Source organism: Bubalus kerabau, chromosome 1 (assembly GCF_029407905.1).
Source record: "Bubalus kerabau isolate K-KA32 ecotype Philippines breed swamp buffalo chromosome 1, PCC_UOA_SB_1v2, whole genome shotgun sequence".
Classification (NCBI taxonomy): domain Eukaryota; kingdom Metazoa; phylum Chordata; class Mammalia; order Artiodactyla; family Bovidae; genus Bubalus; species Bubalus kerabau.
In genome coordinates this window covers 75,302,327-75,326,803 of record NC_073624.1, presented here as the reverse complement: position 1 = coordinate 75,326,803, position 24,477 = coordinate 75,302,327, and the positions used below count along the sequence as shown (strand labels likewise).

Below are 24,477 nucleotides of genomic sequence, written 5' to 3'. Positions count from 1 at the left end.
ATGTTGATTAAACTTTAAAAAAGAGAAAGAGAGAAACAGCCAACCTATAATATATTCCTGCTGGGCTGGAGTAAGATGTTCACAGAACCCAAATACTGAAAAGATTATGGTTCCACATCACACAAAACTTCCAGGTTAACTGGCAATTAACATCGCTTGTTTCTTGATTTTTCTGATTGAAAAATTCTGCATTAATTCATCGCGATGTAGCTTCCTTTCTCCTCCTGTTCCCACCTCCACCAGTACCGTAAGCCCTTGCCTATTTCTCTCCTCAGCTAATGAAGTATATGCTCCAGTCTCAATCCTGGGAAGTAATAAGGATTCCTCCATCACCATTCCACTTAAAGTCTCATTGTCGTATATCCACTTTCTTAGTTTGCACATGTGCTGTGCTTAGTCACTCAGTTGTATTCAACTCGTTGAGACCCCATGGACTGTAGCCCACCAGGCTCCTCTGTCCATAGGGATTCTCCAGACAGGAATACTGGAGTGGATTGCCATGCCCTCTTCCAAGGAATGTTCCCAACCCAGGGATCAAACGCAGGTCTCCCACATTGCAGGCAGATTTTTTACTGTCTGAGCTACCAAGGAAGCCCAAGAACACTGCAGTGGGTACCCTATCCCCTATTCCAGGGGAACTTCCCAACCCAGGAATCAAACCAAGGTCTCCTGCATTGCAGGAAGATTCTTTATCTGCCGAGCTACCCGGGAAGCCCTCGCACATAGTAGGCACTAAAATTTGTGAAATGCAATCAAATTCCATGGACACATTACTTCCTTCATAGTGGAAGTCATTTTGTTCAATCACGAAAAACAGTTTTCTCCCCTGCTCTTAACGATGTACATGAGCATTGTGGCATGAGCTGGCTGTCTCCCTGCTGCTAGGAAATGGTCATAATGTGTAATTGCACAAAATGCCTCTTTTTTTCCCTAATCAAGAAGTTGAGGGATCTGCTAGCTTAGCAGGTGCCTCGATTGTGCATAATTAGTTGTTAGAAATTGTTTAGCATAGGCTGATTAGTCTCAGCCAAAGGAAATTAAAATTTTTTTCAACAAAGCCCTGAACACAGCTAGAGATTCTTAAAACCATAGTCATATCTGGTTCCTCTGGGAAGAAGCCCAGACTCAGAATGGGAGAGGTAGAAGATGGGGACAAGGACTAGCCTGATTACACATGGGTGGTATTTGATGCTAGGCAACTGTTCAAGGTTACAAGAACATGAGGGGACATGAGTCCATTCTTCAAGAGGGGATTCTCCCAGCTCCAACCTGAGCTTTGGTCATGATGCAGAATGAAGCCCTGCTTCTTGGGTGCCTGCTGTTTGCTTGCCAAGTTTGTAAATACCAGCTTCACTTGGAACATGTAATCAAAACAAATGATCTGTGTTTGCCCCTCCTGTGTTTAGTACATAAGGAGACTGGTCGAATTAGGAGGAATGGGAGGGACAGATGGTCCCCCCATCGTTCAACTTCTGTTTTAAGTATATGCTTGACTAATCCCTTTCTGTCTCTGTCACAGTGTCCATTCTCCATTTAATGGAAGGCATTTTCCCTAGCCTCTCAGGGGTGTCACCATAAAGGGGACCCATGCTCTTTCTTGTTATGACCAGTGACAGTGGGCAGCCATCATATGTGACAGTGATTATCTAGCTGCTATGATGCCATTTTAAAAGGCCAACAGTTCTTTAAAAGGCCAATACCCTGTGATGCCCTTGATGATTACTTGCCACGTTGACTCACTTGCTGAATGCCTTCTTTGTCCTGTAACGACTTTCCATAAGGATCCCTTGTTAATAACCATAAAGTCAAGGTGGGGAGTCTGGTATAAAAATTGGAATTCTTTTGTTTAAAGGCATTATGTTAAAGGTTACTCAATAAACCTTCTGTAGTCTGAATGGAAATTAAAGGAAATATATTTCAATATTATTTTTATAAATAGTCACAAATTTTGAACATGCAATAAGGCAATACTTAAAAACTAGTAGATGGTGATATGGCTTTAAAACGAATAGGTGTAAACCTAGAAAAAGAAATCAGAGGGAGGAGGGAGGTTAGTTAATAACAAGTGTTTGACTTTCTTCAGGTTGCTTGTTTACAATAAATGCTCTAATTTGAAAAGTTAAATACAATTTAATTGTCTATCAGCAGATGTTTAATGAATGCATACTAGAGGATGGGCACTGTCCTAGAACTATCTGTAGATTGACTCCTTTTTTGTTATTTCACCTATTTTTTAATTCACTTATGGAATTAGTTGGAACTTGAAAGCCTATTTAGTGTCTTCCTGATAAACGAAAAGTATTAACATAGATCTTGTAATTCACTGAAACTTTTAAGCCCTTTACTGAGCAACAGTGAATTAATTGTATTGGCATTTATTTTATTTTTTACATTTTAAATTGAAATATAGTTGCTTTATAATGTTGCTCTAATTTCTGTTGTACAGCCAAGTGACTCATTTATAAACATATGAACATTCTTATTTTATATTCTTTTCCATTATGGTTTATCCCAGGAGACTGGATATAGTTCCCTGTGCTATACAGTAAGCTCTTATTGTTTATCCATTCTAAATGTAACAGTGTGCATCTACTAACTCCAGACTCCCAGTCCATCTCTCCATCCCCCGAGTTGGCAACCACAAGTCTGTGAGTTTCCTTCTGTTTTGTAGACTCATTTGTGTCCTATAGTAGATTCCACAAAGGTGATATCAGATTATATTTATCTTTGTTTGGCTTCACTCTGTATGAAAATTTCCAGGTCCATCCTCATCTCTGCAAATGGCACTATTTCTTTTCTTTTTATGGCTGAGTAATATTCCATTGTATTTGGTTCGTGCAAAAGTAATTGTGGTTTTGCATTGTTGAACTTTGTCGTTTGATATTACAATCCACTCTTAAATGTGGTTATATTATACATCATTTTAATGTGCATTTCTTGCTTTATGTTTTTGTGCTAATGACTTATTAAACTATGGAAATGGTGTTAGACAAAAAAATTTTTTTTCTCTTATTCTGTGCAACAACAACAAACCATTTCTTGATTGAATTGTGACGTGCAATGAAAAGTGGATTTTACAGGACAACTGGCAATGATTAGCTCAATGGATGAACCAAGAAGAAGCACTTCTGAAAGCCAAACATGCACCAAAAAAAAGGTCATGGTCACTATTCAGTGATCTGCTGCCGGTCTGATCCACTGCAGCATTCTGAATCCCGGCAAAACCATTAGATCTGAGAAGTGTGCTCAGCAAATCAATGACATGCACCAAAAACTGCAATGCCTGCAGCCGGAATTGGTCAACAGAATGGGCCCAATTCTTCTCCACTACAGTGCCCAACTGCACATCACGCAAGCAACGCTTCAAAGTTGAACAAATTAGTCCACGATGGTTCGCCTATTTGACTATATTCACCTGACCTCTTGGCAACTGATTACCACTTCTTCTAGCATCTTGACAGCATTTTGCAGGGAAAATGCTTCCACAGCCAGCAAAAGGCAGAAAATGCTTTCCAAGAGTTCTGGAATCCCAGGACACCAATTTTTACACTACAAGAATAGGCAAACTTGTTTCTCTTCGGCAAAAATGTTTTGATTGTAATGGTTCCTATTTTGATTAATAAATATGTGTTTGAGCCTAGTACTAATGATTTAAAATTCACAGTCTGAAGCCACGATTACATTGGTACCAACCTATTATTACGGAGGTATCAGCCACTGATTCATTCAGTGTCTTCCCTCCATTTCTATTTTCAAAGTTTGAGTCAAGATTTGACTTGGAATAAATCACATCAAGAGAACTGATGCCCATTCTCTGATGGGTAGGTTTTTATAAAAGACCTATGATACCTCCTAGGGGTTTAAATTAAACAGATGTTCCTAGGAAAATTTTCTTTAAAAATAATTTGGCAAAACTAATACAATTTTGTAAAGTTTAAAAATAAAATAAAATTTAAAAAAAAAAGAAAAAAAAATGTTAAAAGGTGCCATGCTGCTCTGTTGCTGTGCTCACCTTAACTCTCCTGATGAAGGTTGCCGAGATTCTGCCTCATTTGCATTAGGAATTATTGCCTTCATCCTGACTGACTTCAGAAACCTATTCTTAGATAATATCGAACTTATTTTGGTCTGATCCTTCAATCAATGCAAATTTTGGCTTCTAGGTAATTGTTTACTTTCATCTGTGCTCGATAAGGACGGTCTTAACACTGGAGTGTGGTCAGGGGCTGGGCAATGGATAAGCAGAGGCTGGCCAGGTGGCCATCTATAATTCAGTTTCAACCTTTTAAGGATGTGCATAACTAGACTATTACAGCTCTAAATCAAGGAAATGTTCTCCAATATAAGTAAGAAAACAGTTTTGCCAGGGTTGACTACTTCTATAATGCAAACTAGGTAACTTTCTAAAGACATAGCTCCTTAAAATAGAGCATCAAATACAAAGCACCCCAGAGTCTCCTGGTCAGATCTCTTACTGCCCTGTAAGGAAGTCCAACACTGGATTCAACTCAAGACTTTAACTGGCTAGAGTCTAGACAAATTGAAAACTTGAGAAAGCCTTTAGGCTTCCAAGATGCTGTCCCTGAAACTGATTGTTGTGGTCTGTATCTCCTGACTCAGTGCTCTGTAATCAAATACATGGTTTCAAAGCTTTAGATAATGAAAAGAAATACATTTTTAAATTGGTTTTATAAAGAATCCAGATTTTAGCATATAGTAAGTTTGGTGAAGCATATGGCCTGGTTATTAAGTCAATATTGTGAGAAAAGAGTTCAGATATGCAGGTGGGCATGGAATGGCAAAGACTTTTGCAATATAAGGCAGGCATTTTGTTTTGTGGTTTGTGTTTATCCTCAAAATTGCATTTACAAAGAGAAGAGTCAGAGATCTGGGATATTGCTTCATAAGCAAAAGAGATACTGTTGATTGTACTGATATCTGAACATTGGTAGTTTGTCTTTATGGTTGGAAGGATATAAAGAATTGTGTGACAAATGGAATATAAACATGAAACAGCATGACTGCCATTTTTTAAATTAATTGTAGCTTACAGTAGTGTTAATCTTTCCTTTTTGTCATTGCTTACAAAGACCTTGTTAGTTTTATGAAGAAATCATTAATCATTTCAACCAGAAGTACATCCTAAAGAGGAGTTGAGTTCCTCAATTTTGCAACATGAACTACTTAGTTGGGAGAGTTAATGTTTTCAGATGACAAGAGCTTGTTACTGAATTAAATCCTTGTTATATTTAATAGTTTGCATATATAATATAATGCTGTTTTTAATACTTTAATGATTTCTTGTTACAACAACAACAAAGCAACCTGAGAGTATGGCCAGAAGTAACCTTTGGGTCATCTAGCTTGAGTAGATCTACTAGGTAATTATTGTACATTATATCTACTCAGGCTGTATACATCCTATGCTTGAAAATATTTAATGTCACTCAGACATCTCTTTTACTCTATACAAATGTCCTATGCCGACTAAAAAGAATATTTCCTTTCCATTTCACCCTAATATTTGCCATCCTGGATCATTACTCCTATATTCCAAGTCAGACTAAATCCTTTCCTAGATTAAAAAAAAATCATTTTACTTAGAATTTGATGGATCTATCACTTGTATGGTTTTTTCACCTAGTGTTTTGCTCATTCAGCTTCTTGACTAACTGTCACAGATACACTGAGCTTTAGTCCTTCTGTCTCTTCAGTTACTCTTCTCTGGTTCTTCAAGTTATTTCCATCTCTTTCTAAGAGGGCAAATCAGCTCATGCAATATGTGTCTTCTTTTCCCAAACCATCTTTCCTTCTCTATTCTTAACCTGGCTTCTGTGGTCTTACTCTGAATGTCCCTTTCCCTTTATTTTCCACTGGAAAATTTCCCATTCATACTTTCAGTAGGAACCCACTAATTCTGTGTGTCTTTATTCCCCTGCAATACTAATACTCTGTCATCTGCTTCTCTGAAATATAATATTTCTTTTCCTTTCCTTTGTTCTTCTACTAGCTTATTCTTAGTGCCCACTGAGCCATTTTATTCTTTCCTTGTCTTCCTGTTACTGATATTCATGGATATTTATTTATCAATGAATATAGGTGACAGGCAAATCATCTGTGTACTGTTTTTACACACTTCTTACCATTCTATGCCTTCGTGTGCATTATAGCTTGATCCTGACGATCCTCAGAGATGGGTGCAAATGCATATCCCTCTTTCATAGGGGAGGAAACTGATGTTCAGAGCATAGTTAAATGACTTGACCAAGTCCCATGGCTAAACCCAGTTTAGGACCCAGGTCTACAGACTCTTTCTACCATACCATACCACCTGTCTCTGGCAGAAGGATTGCAATCCATTGAAAGACCTTCACTACAGTAGAAACTGGATGGAAATTAACCAAAGCCTTCATTGTACCTTTGCAGATGAGAGTCCCTACACTAAATCCGCCAGCCAGACAAAGCCGCCTGATGGAGCATTGGCTGTGAGGAGACAGAGCATCCCAGGTTAGACCAGACTGTTGGATTTTTCAGCTGTTTTACTTTTGATCCCTGTTATTTGGTGACCTGAGTAGTTCCAACTTGGTTTAAAAAAAAAAAAAAAGGCAATGCTATCTCATAGAATGGAGACTGCCTTCTATACAATTTGTTCAAAAAACATTCATGAAAGCAAGATTCTGGAAAAGCTTGCCAACTTATGAAAATTCATCTTGTGTGCAAATCCTTTGTAAAATGACTTGAATTTATATCAGCTGTCACTCATTGACTTACTTTCACCTCTGTTTTCAGGGAATGATTCTCACAGCAGCATCTATCCCTTTACTAAAGCAAACCCAGCCAAACAAAGTGGTTCAAAATTGCTGTGGCAGATCATATATATGCTGAATAACAAATTACTCCTTTCTTCTTGTCTCTTTGAACTTGGATTTACTTCCACTGAGCAATTCTTGTAAAATTCTGGGACTTTGTTTCTTTAGGAAGCTGTGATGAGGTTTCTTGTAATACAATATATAATACCTTTTTTCCTCCACAAAACATTTTGAAGAAATATCTTCAAATGTCTTTACCTCCAAACGTTCATAGTTTGAAATTTTGAATTTGTGAATGACACACATTCTAAAATAAATGTAGGAAGGAAATTGAAGATATTATTCAATCTTTATCTGAATTAGGTGATTCATGGAAAACCTCTTATGGTAGCAACTGTCCTTAAGAGAAGTGTTAAAAGCATAAGTACATTGAGTATCAAAACTATAGTACACTTAGTATCAAAAATAATGTCTGTCTATATTAAATACAAGTAAACTGAGTACAGCTAAAGTTTAGTGGCAGGATCTTAGAGTGCAGTAGTTTGACAACTCAAGATAAAACAAAGCAGTGTTTCGAACATTAAATTGGATGCTTTGGCAAATCTGTCAGTAAAGGGAGAATTTTCCACTTGAGCAAAGAGCAAGACAAGTCCAGTTTCTGCCCTGTTCATAATTATTATTTATAAGAACTACCTGTAGTTATTTTTTCTTATTACGAAGACTTTGATTTATTATGAAAGTACGTGGCTTATAAAGAGGCATATTGTGAATGATCCATATCCTTGTTTGTGTGCTTTGAAGATTCTAAAGTAATTTGAAGCCTCTAATTATATGGCTTCACCCAGTGCTGAGATTTCTTCTATTCCAACCTATAAAATTTCATTCTTAGTGCTGGTCATGTTTAGAAAAACTACTGCAATCAGCTATGGGCCATCTTCTCTGCTTTCTCCTTGTCAGCAATAAGGAAGTCCTGAAAGTTTGAAATTCAAGAATGCCAGTTATCCATCAATTCCTTTTCAGCTTCTCTAATTAGCTGGTACTCAGTAATCCTCTGCTGGGAGGGGTAAAGAGACTTCCCACTGTCCTTTCCACTTTATATGGTACTAAACAAAAGCACTGACTGTGTGTATGCGTGCTTGGTCATTCAGTTGTGTCTGACTCTTTGTGATCCCATGGACTGTAGCCTGTTAGGCTTATCTGTTCATGGGATTCTCTAGGCTAGAATGCTGGAGTGGGTAGCCATTCCCTTCTCCAGGGGGTCTTCCAGAGACAGGGATCAAACCAGGCTCTCCTGCATTGCAGGTGGATTCTTTACCATCTGAGCCATAAGGGAAGCCCTGAACTAGTCTCATATTTTCCTTTCATGGGTTTTCCAGTGTTACATACTAAATTACAACACAGGTTTATGGGCCAGGCTTTACCTTAAAATCAGTAAGTAGTTTTTAAAGTTACATGTTAGGTACACAGAAGTTGTTAATTACAATCCTTGGTTCATGACACACAGTGATTCTTCATAATAGATTTTTTCCTTTTGTTCTTCCTTATGTCTGTTTTTTTTTAATTGGTAGGTTTTTTTTGTTTGTTTGCTTTTGTTTTCTGGCTGTGCCATACAGCACATGGGATCTTAGTTCTCCAACCTGGGATGGAACCTGCACCTTCTGTACTGGAAGCAGAATCTAAACCACTGAACCCCCTAGGGAAGTCCCTTATATCAATTTTAAAGTCACTGAAATCAAGGAACCTTTTTTTTTTTTTTAATAGCATCAGGGGTTATTTTCCTGGAGTTTGAATATGAACAAACACACTTTTGTTCTTTCTTTTTTTTTTTTTTTTTTTACTGTCTAAGCTAGAGCATTTTTTTTTTAATTTTATTTTATTTTTAAACTTTACATAACTGTATTAGATTTGCCAAATATCAAAATGAGTCCGCCACAGGTTTACATGTGTTCCCCATCCTGAACCCTCCTCCCTCCTCCCTCCCCATTCCATCCCTCTGGGTCGTCCCAGTGTACAGTATACTAACGCATATATATGGAATTTAGAAAGATGGTAACAATAACCCTGTGTACGAGACAGCAAAAGAGACACTGATGTATAGAACAGTCTTATGGACTCTGTGGGAGAGGGAGAGGGTGGGAAGATTTGGGAGAATGGCATTGAAACACTTTTGTTCTTTCTTAAAAGGTATCAGCTAAAAGGGTTGGACATCTTCAAAATCCTCTTAATTATTTAGAACAGTTCAAGAGAAAAAGGAGTTCACCAGCCAGAAGGCTAAGAAACCAAAGTGGTTAGTAGGTGATTATGACTCCCTGTTACATCTTACGGAGAAAATTTAGGAACTTCTTGGAAACTGCTTCTTGACTGAGTTCTGACAATTGGAGTTCTAAACTTCTACTGTCTTACTTAAAAATACTTGTTAATTCTTGTTCTGGTGTGAGACAGAGAGAGACTGCAAAAGAGAGAAATGCACAGAGACCTGGAAAATGCACCCTCTTTATTATTTGCTGAAAAAATCCCAAGGTGTCCTCCTGATAAATTAAGGTCAACACCAGAGAGCTAACAGAGCAAAGTACACGTTTACAGCCTTTGTTCTTCTGTGCTCACCTCCCAACCTTACTTCCCTCAAGAGTATCATTACCACCCTAGTGGCAAGGAGAGATGTGTCTAGACAAAAAAGGTACCAGCGAACTGAAAGAGACCTTTAAAAAGGCTTGGATCCTCTACTAGCCCCTGGATCTTCTCAGTAAAAGGCATTTCTCAGGGCAAGTGCAGTCCTGGGGCCATTTTGGTGCCCCAATTGCTAGGGAGTAAGCAAACACTCAGAAGCTGAAACTGTAAAGGAACTGTGGCTTTTGCTCACATTTCTTCCCAGTGAGCCAATGATGGTGATTGAATTTAACCATTCATGTGAGCACTCTCTCTGATGGAGGGACTAGAGGAAGAGTATAAGGTAGTAGAAAGCATATTAAAGTTCTTTATAAAAGTTTTTATGAAAGATTAAGCTGTTCTTTTAAACTAATTCTATAGAAACCTAATGCTTCCTGGAATAAATATTTGTACACATACACATACACATAGAGAAGATTTCTTAACATTGGTTCCACTATTCCCATGGCATAATAAAGGGTAACTTTTAATAATTCTGACCCAGAGAAGTAACCTTGAATGTTAACAGAAATATAATTTGTTTTTCATTCATATCAAAATTCACTACTGCTGTCTAAACTTGAAATTGTTACAGCAATTATTTTATAATCACAAGTCAAATATGTGTCTTTCATTAAATGACAATTCTAACTATAAATCCTTTCATCCCTCTGCTATCTCTTCTCAAAAAAGAGAATAAATTAAACATCTCTTAGGAGCAAAATGCATTTGCTTTGGATAAAGGGGAAATGCATTTTTCATGTTATTTGGGAACTTGTCATTTTAATCATGTCTCTTATGGCATCATGAGTAAAAAAAGATTTTTTGGTCTTTCATAACGTTTTATAAAATTTTTAGTAATGATAATAGTGGAAAAGAAATGACATTACTGTCTCTATGACACTAAAGTTTAAATTTAGATTAAAATTTAACATTCTGTTAAAAAAATTTTAACCTTTTCTACTCATATTTTACTCATATTCTTTTTCAAAGAAAAGATGAATTCCAAATATTTTGAACTAGCAGATTCTATTCCACATCTATGGTTATTTTAAAAAATCTGTCAGTCTAATCTTCCTTTGTTTGAAAGATTACTGGTGAATCAAAGTTTGACCACGTGGAGGGTTTGTCCAAATTATTGCAGACTCTTGTTTTAACACATTTTACAATAATTTGTGGCTTATTTAATCATGTCTATCTAATGTTCACGAAAAAGACAGGATACCACACTAGACCTGAAAGCCTAAAGTTAATGTATTATTTATTTGATTTACCTCCTTTTTCCAGGTAGGATGGCTTTCTTTGCTTATTTTTGTCATGGCAAAGACTTTGGGGCAATTCACAAAAGCAGGAAGAAGTCAAGTGTTCATATCTATTGCACTTCCAAACTCTTGGTGCCCCAGGAAAATTATCTTAACTCTGTAGCCAAAATGAGACCTCAAAATTTTGTGTAAGAATTTTTTTTCTCCTAGAGTATGAGAAAAGACATTTATCAATTTGGTCGTAATAGGATAAAGATGATATATCTTTCTTGTATCTCACATTTGGGTATTTGCAGAGGGTGTACAGATTGAGAGTCTGCAATGTTAATCAGCCCAAGATATGTACACATACACTGTTTCGAATACATCCAGGAAGTATTGCTGCTGCTGCTAAGTCACTTCAGTCGTGTCCGACTCTGTGCGACCCCATAGACAGCAGCCCACCAGGCTCCCCCATCCCTGGGATTCTCCAGGCAAGAACACTGGAGTGGGTTGCCGTTTCCTTCTCCAATGCATGAAAGTGAAAAGTGAAAGTGAAGTTGCTCAGTCGTGTCCGACTCTTAGCGACCCCATGGACTGCAGCCCACCAGGCTCCTCCATCCATGGGATTCTCCAGGCAAGAGTACTGGTGTGGGGTGCCATTGCCTTCTCTGAGGAAGCATCAACACCTACTGAAAAATCAAAGTGTAGAAAATAATACAGTGCCCTTGGCCCCACAGAGAAACTGGCAACCTTGAATTAAGAGGGAAGGACAGGAATTTTTAAAGTTCTGCCCTCTCTGTTCAGCATTTTCCTCTTTGTTAACATACAATTTGATGCTTCATTGGTCTAAATTTTCATTATTACAGCAGATATATAGAGTGACATTTACAGTAGGATTTTATAGCTCTAATACTGTTCAGGTGGGTGAAGGGCATTTCCTCTGATTGTCAGGCCTAGTTCTCTGTCTGGTTCCACCATTGAGCCACTCCAAGAAATGGAGCATGTCTCACTAATGGGAAACCAGTCAGTTGACTCAAGCAAGTGTGTCATGTCATACAAAGCATGGTGCTGCACAGTACATATGCCCATCAAATCGTCACATTGTACACTTAAAATGGTTTATGGCTTTGTCAGTTACATCTCAATAAAACCAGGGGAATGGAGGTAAAGGGCCATTATATGTGCAATGTACACTCAAATAATGCAAAAAAAAGAGAGAGATGTCTCTGTCTGTGTGTGTATGTGTGTATGAAGGATATCAAGGAGTGAGTGCTTTATAGTGTTCCTGCAGCTCTCAGACAATTTTAAAATCATTTCAAAAATTAAAACTTAAAGGAAAAAAAGGCATGAGGGACTTCCCTGGCTATCCAGTAGTTAAGACTCTGTACTTTCACTATGGGGGCATGAGTTTGATCCCTGATTGGGGAACTATTAATAAGATCCTGCATGCCACACAGCATAACCAAAAAAGAAAATTAATAATAAATAAATTCTTTTTAAAAAAATGGTGCTAGGGTGCTGCAGATGTTGCCCAAAGATGCTGAATCAAACTCTGCTCTTAGTGAGGGGATCACCCATATGGGAATATGCCAAGAGGCAAGCTTCTCAGCTGCTCAGTCAGGCTGTCCCCACATACTTCAAGACATCCCAGTGGGCCCAGGTGAGGACTGTGGGGACCACAGTATAGGGAGTCTCCTGCCAGAGCAGCATCAAGACCAACAGTCAGCATCAAGAACTCAAAACAGTGATACAAGGGTTGTAATTACTGAATATTTAAGAAATTGTCAAAGGTATATCACTTCTTTAGAAACAAGTTTCTAAGATCATAAAATCAAGACTCTCGGCAGCATTACAAATATGTCGGAGATTCTGCTCGTGCCTCCGTTTATTTAATTTTCCATAGTACTTATCACTATCTCAAACTGACTGATACATTTATTTTTTTCTCATTCTCACACCAAAACGTAAGATACCCTAGGTCAGGTTCTTTATATGTCCTGTTTACTGCTGTTGTCTCCAGCGCATAGAGCAGTGCTTAGCAAATAGTAAGGATTCAGTCAATACTTGTGGAATTAATGAGCAGGCAAAGATCAGCAGGAAGGTTTTCCTTGTGCTGAGTTGGTCACCTCATGACTAATATACTTTGCTACCAAAATAAGAAAATTCAACGTAGTCTCCATTTACCATGTATTTTCTGATTCATCGTACGCCATGAAACAGCTATTCACCCAGGCCTTGGGGCTGCACCAAATATGGCATTTCTAAGGAAATCATCTGCTGCCTAAGACTAATGAATGAAATATAGGTCAGTTAGAAGCTAGAGAATTTTAGAGACCAAAGATCTCGCCTCAGTCTCATTTGTTCCCGTTTGAACAGAAAATGTCTCTGCAATCCTCTAACACCTAAAGAGAATATTTAAGCCCAATTTAACAGTAAAATTGACAAGATGAGACTGATTCATTTGAGAATGCATGCTGCTATAGAAAAAAAGGCCAAAAAATATGTGAAAATAACTGAAGTCTATAAATAGAGTGATGCAAAGCAGAACTTATTACTTCTTATGGCAGGTACACATGAAGGATTTTCCCCCAGAGAGCTGATCCACTTTGCTCTGTGGCTGGTGGTACACACTGAGTTTTCAAATTGCGCTGGGCAAAAAATGAGCAGCTTGATTTGTGTGTTCAGCACTGCGGCTTTCATTAGCAATTCAGAGAAATGACAGTCTATTATGTTCGAACCTCTCTCCCGCCTTAGTAAACACGGGTGAAATATAATGAAGTGGTACATCAGCAGCAAATGATTTTTAAACAATCATTCTTCCAGCATGCAATTTATGGTAAATGATGTGTAATGAATTAGTCCTGTGCTTGGATCTTCCCTGAGTCCTCCTGTGTTACAGAAATGGTAGCTGTTGGTCGATGTCGTGCTCTGGGTACACACAGTAATCAGAGTGACTCTGACGAGCCAGCACAACCTCAAGTGTCTGAAAACATTTTACAAGGAGGCTCAAGGAGATGTACACAAGGAGAGAGTCTTTTTGGTCTCCTAGGCACTGAGGAAAAATGAATTCTCCTGCTCTGCAAGTTAGGGAGACCGTCAATTCGGGGTTTTTTAGTTAAGTTGGTTGAGAGAGTTAGTCTGGGTGAAAGTTGTAAGGATAAAATAGATAACCAGCAAAGACCTACTATATAGCACAGGGAATGCTACTCAGTTCAGTTCAGTTGCTCAGTCGTGTCTGACTCTTTGCGACCCCATGAATCGCAGCACGCCAGGCCTCCCTGTTCATCACCAACTCCCGGAGTTCACTCAGACTCACGTCCATCAAGTCAGTGATGCCATCCAGCCATCTCATCCTCTGTCGTCCCCTTCTCCTCCTGCCCCCAATCCCTCCCAGCAGCAGAGTCTTTTCCAATGAGTCAACTCTTCGCATGAGGTGGCCAAAATACTGGAGTTTCAGCTTTAGCATCATTCCTTCCAAAGAAATCCCAGGGCTGATCTCCTTCAGAATGGACTGGTTGGATCTCCTTGCAGTCCAAGGGACTCTCAAGAGTCTTCTCCAACACCACAGTTTAAAAGCATCAATTCTTTCGTGCTCAGCTTTCTTCACAGTCCAATTGTCACATCCATACATGACCACAGGAAACCATAGCCTTGACTAGACGGACCTTCTGTAATAATCTATATGTGTAAACAATCTGAAATAGAATGAATATATGTATATGTATAACTGAATAACCTGTGTTGTACACCTGTGTTGTAACACAACATTAAACCAACTGAGAGAGAGAGAAAAGAAAGTTGTGTGGATTGATTGACACTAGGGAAAGAAATCATATATATGCCCCCCCCGCCCCCTCTGCTGCCGCCAGCCACACGGAGAAGGCAGTGGCAACCCACTCCAGTACTCTTGCCTGGAAAATCCCATGGGCGGAGGAGCCTGGTAGGCTGCAGTCCATGGGGTCGCGAAGAGTCGGATGCGACTGAGTGACTTCACTTTCGGTTTTCACTTCCATGCACTGGAGAAGGAAATGGCAACCCACTCCAGTGTTCTTGCCTGGAGAATCCCAGGGACAGGGGAGCCTGGTGGGCTGCCGTCTGTGGGGTGGCACAGGGTCGGACACGACTGAAGTGACTTAGCAGCAGCAGCCGGCCACACTGTGCACTTTTTAGGGAATCTCAGTTCCCTGAGCAGGGGTCGTCTCATGCTCCCTGCAGGGGGAGTGTGGAATCTTAACCACTGGACTACCAGGGAAGTCCCTGCACTAGGGAAATAGAAGGACCATCTTACATAGTTTACTATAGAACAGAAAGCATTCAGGCCTGTTAATACCTCTTTCTTATCCATCAGGATGACATGACTGAGAATAACTTCCCAGATTCAATCACTCCCATGTCGTCTTCATGTTTGTTATGTATCTGTGTTCTGCCTTGACTATAATTAATATGATTTTCAGAGAATGTAAATTGATTCACTTTTTTCCTTAGCTTTATTATGTTGAATGTGATATGCTAATTATATTTTTCTAATATAAATTTTAAATTAATTTTCATTGGAGGTTAGTTGCTTTAGTTTCTACTGTGCAGCAAAGTGAATCAGCTGTGCATATACATATATCCCCCTCTTTTTTGGATTTCCTTCCTGTGTAGGTCACCCCAGAGCATTGAATATAGTTCTGTGTGCTATACAGTAGGTTCTCATGAATTCTCTATTCTATATGTAGTATCAATAGTGTATATGTGTCAGTCACTCTCAATTCCTCCTACTTCCCTCCTTTCCCTGCTTGGCATCCATAGCTTTGTTCTCTGTGTCTGTCTCTATTTCTGCTTTGCAAATAGGTTCATCAGTATCATTTTTATAGATTCCCCATATATGCATTAACATAAAATATTTGTTTTCCTCTTTCTGACATATTTCACTGTGTATGACACACTCTAGGTCCACGCATGTCTCTGCAAACTTGTTTTTTTTAAAGGTTTGTTTGTTCCCTCAAATACGTCCATGAATGTTTATATACAATATCCTTCGGGAAACTCTGGCTTGGAGTGAGATTCTTTCCAAAGAAATGACATTGAGAACCCCAGTTTGTCAGTATATTGATGAGTGGTTGTTGATTTATAGTGCAGCAACAGGGCATTTGGACGGGAGTGCAAGGCATATGGGGCTTTTGCTATAAAATGACAAGAAATACTGATAGAGAGGAGATTGAACAATATTAACCCAAAGCCTAGGGAATAACACAAATGCAGTGATCACAAGAGTAACCTAATCTAGAAGGAGAGAATGAAGGACACCATAGATAATTAGAAAAATACTTGTTATCATTCATTTCATGCCATGTTCCAGGTATCGACCTAATCATTTTGATAAATAATGTTACCTTTCTTCCACAACATCTCCAGGAATGAAGTTTTCTTCATTTCCCTCTTAATAGATGAGGGAGCAAGTTCAGAGAGCTAAACTAACATGGCCAAGGTCACAGGGCCAAAAACTAGCGGATCAAATAAAATCTTATCCAAAATTCATTTAGATAGAAATGAATTTCCACCAGAGTCCTGAGCAGTGAGTGAAAAGAGAAGGTGATGAGGAGAATTCTTAATGAAAATGAGATGAAAAGACTTTGACTCCTAGTGGCCAATTGAGAGTCTGCTCTCAAGTAACATAAGAAAATGTCAGGTGAGCAGAACCTTGGGTAGGAGTGGGCTCTGTCTGTCCAAGTCGCAGAATCCATCTCAGTCATCACTGATAGACCCATGATTACAGGTGGGCCAGTAAGTAGAGGCAAAGGTCATGCCATTGTTTCTCTAAGTAACTGAGGGCTAGCAGAAACTGAGGAGGCAAACTGATACTATACTGTAGGCTGTGCTGTAATTTATTCTATACATTTGTGACTTTCAAGGAAAAAAATTGAAATTGGCCAAGCAGGTTTTTAAATATTTGTTTTTAAGCTAGTAGCACCATGACTCTCTGCTTCATGTTTCCCTTCTAAAACCTTAGGATAACACAGAGTTTTAAGACAGCACTAAATGGATGAAATGAGTCACTTTGTTCTGCAGCAGAGCATTTCATCTTGCAAAGAGATTTCTAAAATCAGATCATATATATCTCCCATTATCTGATTCAATGAGTTAAGAATGACTCTGAGCCATGGGCTCAATATGTACATTTTCAATTCTCTTATTATTAAACATCCTTGCACATTTCTAAGGACTCTTACTGAGCTAGGTGGTAAACTGATACTATAAAGATTTCTGCTTTGAAATTGGGGGGGTGGGGAGGAATACTTGATAGCACCTGGCAGATCCTTTAATCTTTGGAAGTTTGATTGCGCCCCGGTGCTTTGCTGCCTTCTACATAGAATGTAAACTGCTTATGCTTTGATTCCAGACATTTCACCCTTGCCTATTTCCCCTTCAGCCAATCTTTTACTTGCTCCCTAAGTCCATTTTAACTAAATGATCTTCTCTTATTTTTTTGTATGTGTCTGGTAGTGTTCCGGAAGCTCTCAATATCCTACATGCTTCTGTCCTTCTGGAGTTGGCATGCTAGTGGGGGAGACAGACACTCAACAAACATTCACTGCCTAACATAAGATCAGGCTGTGCTATGTGCAATAACGTGAAATAAACTAGTGCAATAAATCCCCCACATACTCACAGGTTCCATTTGAAAGTCCAATTTGTTCGTAAATCCAACAGAGCTAACCTAAGTATCCAACTAACAACTATATAGTACTGTACATAATAAGTTTATAATATCTTTCACACAAATAATATATAGAAAACAAGCATGCACAAAACGTAATAAAAACATTTTTAATCTTTCAGTTCAGTGCCTTGAAAAGTACAGTAATACTGTACAACAGCTGGCATACAGGGGCTGGTGTTGACGAATAGGCAAGAAGAGTTACTGACTGGAGGTGGGAGATGACAGAGTTGAAGGACTGTCAACAACAGGAGACGGAGAGCAAGCTGCAACATCACTCATGCCTGACACCAATGGAACACACATTCACATCTTTGAAAGTTTGAAACTTGAAGATTCATATGTAAGGGACTTACTGTGTAAGGGGGCTTCCCTGGTAGCTCAGCTGGTAAAGAATCTGCTTGCAATGCAAGAGACCCCAGTTCAATTCCTGGGTCAGGAAGATGCCCTGGAGAAGGGCTAGGCTACCCACTTTAGTACTCTTGGGCTTCCCTGGTGGCTCAGCTGGTGAAGAATCCTCCTGCAATGCAGGAGACCTGGGTTCAATCCCTGGGTTGGAAAGATCCCCTGGAGAAGGGAAAGGCTACCCACTCCAGTATTCTGGCCTGGAGGGGATCACAAAGAGTTGGAAATGACTGAGCAACTCTCACTTTCACTTTCACTTTACTGTATAAGGAAGAGAGTGCTGGACAGAAAGACATGTGTTTGAAAAGAAAGTCTTGGATAGCCTCAGTTAGCTGTTGTTATTTAGCCTCAGTTAGGCAGTACTCTTGCCTGGAAAATCCCATGGACGGAGGAGCCTGGAAGGCTGCAGTCCATGGGGTCGCTGAGGGTCAGACATGACTGCGCAACTTCACTTTCACTTTTCACTTTCGTGCATTGGAGAAGGAAATGGCAACCCACTCCAGTGTTCTTGCCTGGAGAATCCCAGGGACGGGGGAGCCTGGTGGGCTGCCGTCTATGGGGTCCCACAGAGTCGGACACGACTGAAGTGACTTAGCAGCAGCAGCAGCAGGCAGTAACAATTGTGTGAGTCTAAAATGAAGGATGAACCCATAATGGTCTGGAGGAAGGGGATTCTACGCCAAAAAGACCAGCAAGTACAAAGGCCCTGAGGTCAGAACAAGCTTTTCTTGTTCAAGAAACTGAGAGAAAGCCAGCATGGCCAGAAAGGGAGAAGCAATGCTGAGAGTGGTGAGAGATGAGGTTGGAGAGAGAGACAAAAGTAGATTCTGTAGGACTTGTAGCCAAGGTAAGAGCTTGAGTTTTATTCTGAGTGTGACCGGAAACCATTGCAGGGATTGAGCAGTTGAGGTACTGATGCGTTTTTAAAGTCTCTCTAGCTTCTATGTGGAAAAATAGACTTTAAGGAGGCAGGAATGGAGACAGGGAGGTCAGTTACCATTGCAGTATTTCATTCAAGAAATAAGGGTGACTCCAACTAGCTTGATGGAAGTAGAGGTAGAAAAAATCGTCATATTTTGAAGAAAGAGTCCAAAGACCTTTCTGACAAATTAGTTGTGAAATATGAGAGGAAAACAGAAGTCTGGGATGAATCCATGGTTTTTGCTCTTAATTGGGTAATTAGTGATGCCATTTACTAAGACAACGACCCACTGAGCAAGAAATGGATCAGTGGAAACAGGGAATGGGGAACTCAGAGTAAAGTTCAGTGGTGGGATAAAAGCCAAAGCATCATCTTTGAAGAGGTTCAAGGTGGGGCTGCCCAGCATGCAGCAGAGGTGTCAGCAGGAGGAATGGCAGATGGGTCCAGGGGCACAAAGGTAGGAGGATTATGGTAGATTCCTGCTAAGAAGACACATAAATCCTCTTCTGATGGCTCTGTTCTCTTCTTGAAATAATAGGTGTGGTCATCACCGAGAGGAAGGAGATGATACAGGCTTGTAGAGGAGGAGGAGGTGTCATTTCAAAGTCTGAAAAGTGGATTGCCATAGGCGACATCCAGGATTACCCTGCAGCCCTGTAGATCCCTAACTAAATAGAAACCTCTTCTCTCTTAAAACCCTGACTTCCTCAAATCAAAAAGAGATAAAATGAACTCACACATCTGATGCTGATACCCCATGTCATCCCCACATATCATATTCCATCTCCCCTATGGCCTTTCATAAGCATTTCTTTTTATGAACACCCAGAGTATTATGTGTTTTTATTAAACCTTTTGGCAGGTTAGCTCATCCTGTTTCAAGTTGCTCTGCAATTATTTTCCTATGTTCTAAACTTATCTCTAATTTAAGGTTGTATGAATGCATGCTCAGTCGCTCAGTTGTGTCCTACTCTTTGTGACCCCATGGACTGTAGCCCATCAGTCTCCTGTGTCCAAGTGATTTTCCAGGCAAGAATACTGGAGTGGGTTGCCATTTCCTTCTCCAGGGGATCTTCCTGACCCAGGGATCACACCTGCATCTCCTGCATTGGCAGGCAGATTCTTTACCACTGTACCACCTGGAATTAATGTTAGAGTTCCTTATAGTCAAGACAATGTTTCTTTATTAAAAATTCTCCCACCCAGCAGGGTTCATAACTGGGTGTGGTCCATGATTGTTATATTAAAGACTTCTTAATTACCTACTTTAGGATCTGATCACTGTTATGCATCAAACCTTACAAAATACTAAGATGGAATAATGAGGCATCATGCTCTTTCTGTTCCAAACACCAAAACCTAGCACAGTCACTCACATGTTCACACACATCTTTCCTTTTATTTTCTTCTTTCAATATGGGAAACTTCACATCTAACTCCTCCTGCTTCATTATTTTAGTGACAGAATATTTACCATCTATTAAAGGTAGCCCCTGCTTTTTAACACATTATTGACTGGGGGATTTTTATGGAAACTAAGGCCTACGGTATTGATATGTCTCTGGTCAATAATGTGTTAAAATCTCTACCTGTTAGGAAATATTGCTTATGCCAACATTTTACCTTATACCTCTACCCAGTGGCTTTTCTAATTCTTCTGAGCTTCTCCAAAAGTCTTTCAAACACTTGAATGTAGCTATCAGTTCTTCCTTGAATCATCATTGTTATTTAACCAGGTAAACCACATTCCTGCCTTCAACCTGGCCTTTTGTGTAATATTTTTCACACCCTGGGAGGCTCTCTAGCGTGTGGCAGCGAAAACTGAATTCTTCTTCCAGTTGAAGAGCACAGAGTACAGGAAGATCAGGACCTTGCCCGATCTGGGTATTCTACTCAATTAATGGCAATTAAGATTGTATTTTTTAATGAACAAATGATGTTTGTTTACATTGCACTTGCAGGTAATAGTCCTTGTTCTCATGAATTTCTCTCAGGAGCTAGGCTTCCTCCCTTCAACATTAGAACTTCATGTCACACTGGGCAACACGGTACCCTTTGTTCAGTTGTCTAGACATGTATTTTGATTATCTTCAGCTAGGACCATTATATCTACTACTGCGGGAGGAATCCCTCAGAAGAAATGGAGCGGCCATCATGGTCAACAGGAGTCCGAAATGCAGTCAGTACTTGGTTGCAACCTCAAAAACGACAGAATGATCTCTGTTCGTTTCCAAGGCAAACCATTCAATATCACAGTAATCCAAACCTATACGCTGACCAGTAATGCTGAAGAAGCTGAAGTTGAACGGTTCTACGAAGACCTACAAGACCTTTTAGAACTAACACCCAGAAAAGGTGTCCTTTTCATTCTAGGGGACTGGAATGCAAAAGTAGGAAGTCAAGAAACACCTGGAGAAACAGGCAAATTTGGCCTTGGAATACGGAATGAAGCAGGGCAAAGACTAATAGAGTTTTGCCAAGAAAATGCACTGGTCATAGCAAACACCCTCTTCCAACAACACAAGAGAAGACTCTACACATGGACATCTCCAGATGGTCAACACCGAAATCAGATTGATTATATTCTTTGCAGCCAAAGATGGAGAAGCTGTATACAATCAACAAAAACAAGACCAGGAGCTGACTCTGGCTCAGATCATGAACTCCTTATTCCCAAATTCAGACTGAAATTGAAGAAAGTAGGGAAAACCACTAGACCATTTGGTATGACCTAAATCAAATCCCTTATGATTATACAGTGGAAGTGAGAAATAGATTTTAGGGACTAGATCTGATAGATAGAGTGCCTGATGAACTATGGACAGAGGTTCGTGACATTGTACAAGAGACAAGGATCAAGACCATCCCCATGATAAAGAAATGCAAAAGAGCAAAATGGCTGTCTGGGGAGGCCTTACAAATAGCTGTGAAAAGAAGAGAAGCGAAAAGCAAAGGAGAAAAGGAAGGATACAAGCATCTGAATGCAGAGTTCCAAAGAATAGCAAGAAGAGATAAGAAAGCCTTCTTCAGCAATCAGTGCAAAGAAATAGAGGACAACAACAGAATGGGAAAGACTAGAGAGCTCTTCAAGAAAATTAGAGATACCAAGGGAACAGTTCATGCAAAGATGGGCTCGATAAAGGACAGAAATGGTATGGACCTAACAGAAGCAGAAGATATTAAGAAGAGATGGCAAGAATACAGAGAAGAACTGTACAAAAAAGATCTTCACAACCCAGATAATCATGATGGTGTGATCACTGACCTAGAGCCAGACATCCTGGAATGTGAAGTCAAGTGGGCCTTAGAAAGCATCACTATGAACAAAGCTAGTGGAGGTGATGGAATTCCAGTTGAGCTCTTTCAAATCCTGAAAGATGATGCTATGAAAGTGCTGCACTCAATATGCCAACAAATTTGGAAAACTCAGCAGTGGCCACAGGACTGCAAAAGATCAGCTTTCATTCCAATCCCAAAGAAAGGCAATGCCAAAGAATGCTCAAACTACTGCACAATTGCACTCATCTCACATGCTAGTCAAGTAATGCTCAAAATTCTCCAAGCCAGGCTTCAGCAATATGTGAACCGTGAACTTCCTGATGTTCAAGCCGGTTTTAGAAAAGGCAGAGGAACCAGAGATCAAATTGCCAACATCCGCTGGATGATGGAAAAAGCAAGAGAGTTCCAGAAAAACATCTATTTCTGCTTTATTGACTATGCCAAAGCCTTTGACTGTGTGGATCACAATAAACTGTGGAAAATTCTGAGAGATGGGAATACCATCTCTGGTACTTGACCTGCCTCTTGAGAAATTTGTATGCAGGTCAGGAAGCAACAGTTAGAACTGGACATGGAACTACAGACTGGTTCCAAATAGGAAAAGGAGTACGTCAAGGCTGTATATTGTCACCCTGCTTATTTAACTTATATGCAGAGTACATCATGAGAAACGCTGGGCTGGAAGAAGCACAAGCTGGAATCAAGATATCTGGGAGAAATCTCAATAATCTCAGATATGCAGATGACACCACCCTTATGTCAGAAAGTGAAGAGGAACTAAAAAGCCTCTTGATGAAAGTGAAAGTGGAGAGTGAAAAAGTTGGCTTAAAGTTCAACATTCAGAAAACAAAGATCATGGCATCCGGTCCCATCACTTCATGGGAAATAGATGGGAAAACAGTGGAAACAGTATCAAACTTTATTTTTTCTGGGCTCCAAAATCACTGCAGATGGTGACTGCAGCCATGAAATTAAAAGACGCTTACTCCTTGGAAGGAAAGTTATGACCAACCTAGACAGCATATTCAAAAGCAGAGACATTACTTTGCCAACAAAGGTCCATCTGGTCAAGGCTATGGTTTTTCCTGTGGTCATGTATGGATGTGAGTGAGAGTTGGACTGTGAAGAAGGCTGAGTGCCGAGGAATTGATGCTTTTTACGTGTGGTGTTGGAGAAGACACTTGAGAGTCCCTTGGACTGCAAGGAGATCCAACCAGTCCATTCTGAAGGAGATCAGCCCTGGGATTTCTTTGGAGGGAATGATGCTAAAGCTGAAACTCCAGTACTTTGGCCACCTCATGCAAAGAGTTGATTCATTGGAAAAGTCTCTGATGCTGGGACAGATTGGGGGCAGGAGGAGAAGGGGACGAGAGAGGATGAGATGGCTGGATGGCATCACTGACTCGATGGACATGAGTCTGAGTGAACTCCGGGAGATGATGATGGACAGGGAGGCCTGGTGTGCTGCGATTCATGGGGTCGCAAAGAGTTGGACACAACTGAGCGACTGAACTGAACTGAACTGAGGAAGATTTGAGAAGAGGAACAGAGGAGGGATATTAACAGTTGTTGAGCATCTATTTTGTACCAGTCTTATTTGTTGAAAAGAGATATTTAATGTTACCAATTTTATGGGGGAAGAACTGAAGGCTCACGAGGCTCATGTAAATTGCCCAAGTTTATTCAACAACCAAGCTAATATCTGAGTTTACATTACTTTAATCCAAAGCCCCTCATCTTTCAGCTCTTGTAGCCAGCTCTCAAATGATTCAGCTGTCTTTCCAACATAGTGGAAATCATTTCTATTCCTGCACATCACCTATATTTACCACTCTTCTTCGCAGTGAATTGGCCATACATTTTACAAGCATCTAACACTGTTAAGAATTTTGAGCATAGCAGTACCAAGGACAGAGCTCCACAGCACCCAGAAGCCTTGACGCTCTTCCATCAACAGTGATTTTCAGGATATCACTGTGGATATCATCCTCCGTGAGCTTCAAAGCCACAGACTTTTAGTTCACAGAACTCTGTACTGTCTGCAAGATATCACGAGTTCTTTTTCAAAGCTCACTGAAATACTCAAATACGTATTTACATTATATTGTGTTTATATGTCGGTATCTCTTGGAGACAGTACAGGTTCTATTCCAGACCACTGCAGTGAAGTGAATATCACAATAAAGTGAATCATAGGAATGTTTAGTTTCCCATCGTATATAAAAGCTATGTCTATACTTTACTGTGGTCTGTTAAGTGTGCCATAGCATTACGTCTTTTTAAAATGATGTACCTATCTTAATTTCCAAATACTTTACTGCTAAAAAATACCAGCCATCATCTGAGTCTCCAGCAAGTTGTAATCTTTCTGCTGGTGGAGGATCTTGCCTCCATGTTCATGCTTGCTAACTGGTCAGGACGGTGGCTGTTGCAGGCTGAGGTGGTTGTGGCAGTTTCTTAAAACAACAC

At 39.8% G+C, this 24,477-nt stretch overlaps 1 protein-coding gene across 3 annotated transcripts in view; it reads left to right on the top strand.

Annotated features, from left to right (window-relative positions):
• GRIP1 (glutamate receptor interacting protein 1) overlaps window positions 1-24,477 on the top strand; it is a 473,319-nt gene that overhangs the window by 238,858 nt on the left and 209,984 nt on the right. For all 3 annotated transcript variants that reach the window (XM_055579837.1, XM_055579830.1, XM_055579839.1), the window contains exon 2: window positions 6,427-6,507. In XM_055579837.1, coding sequence (XP_055435812.1) covers window positions 6,427-6,507 — 81 coding nt within the window. The remainder of the gene's footprint in view (window positions 1-6,426; window positions 6,508-24,477) is intronic.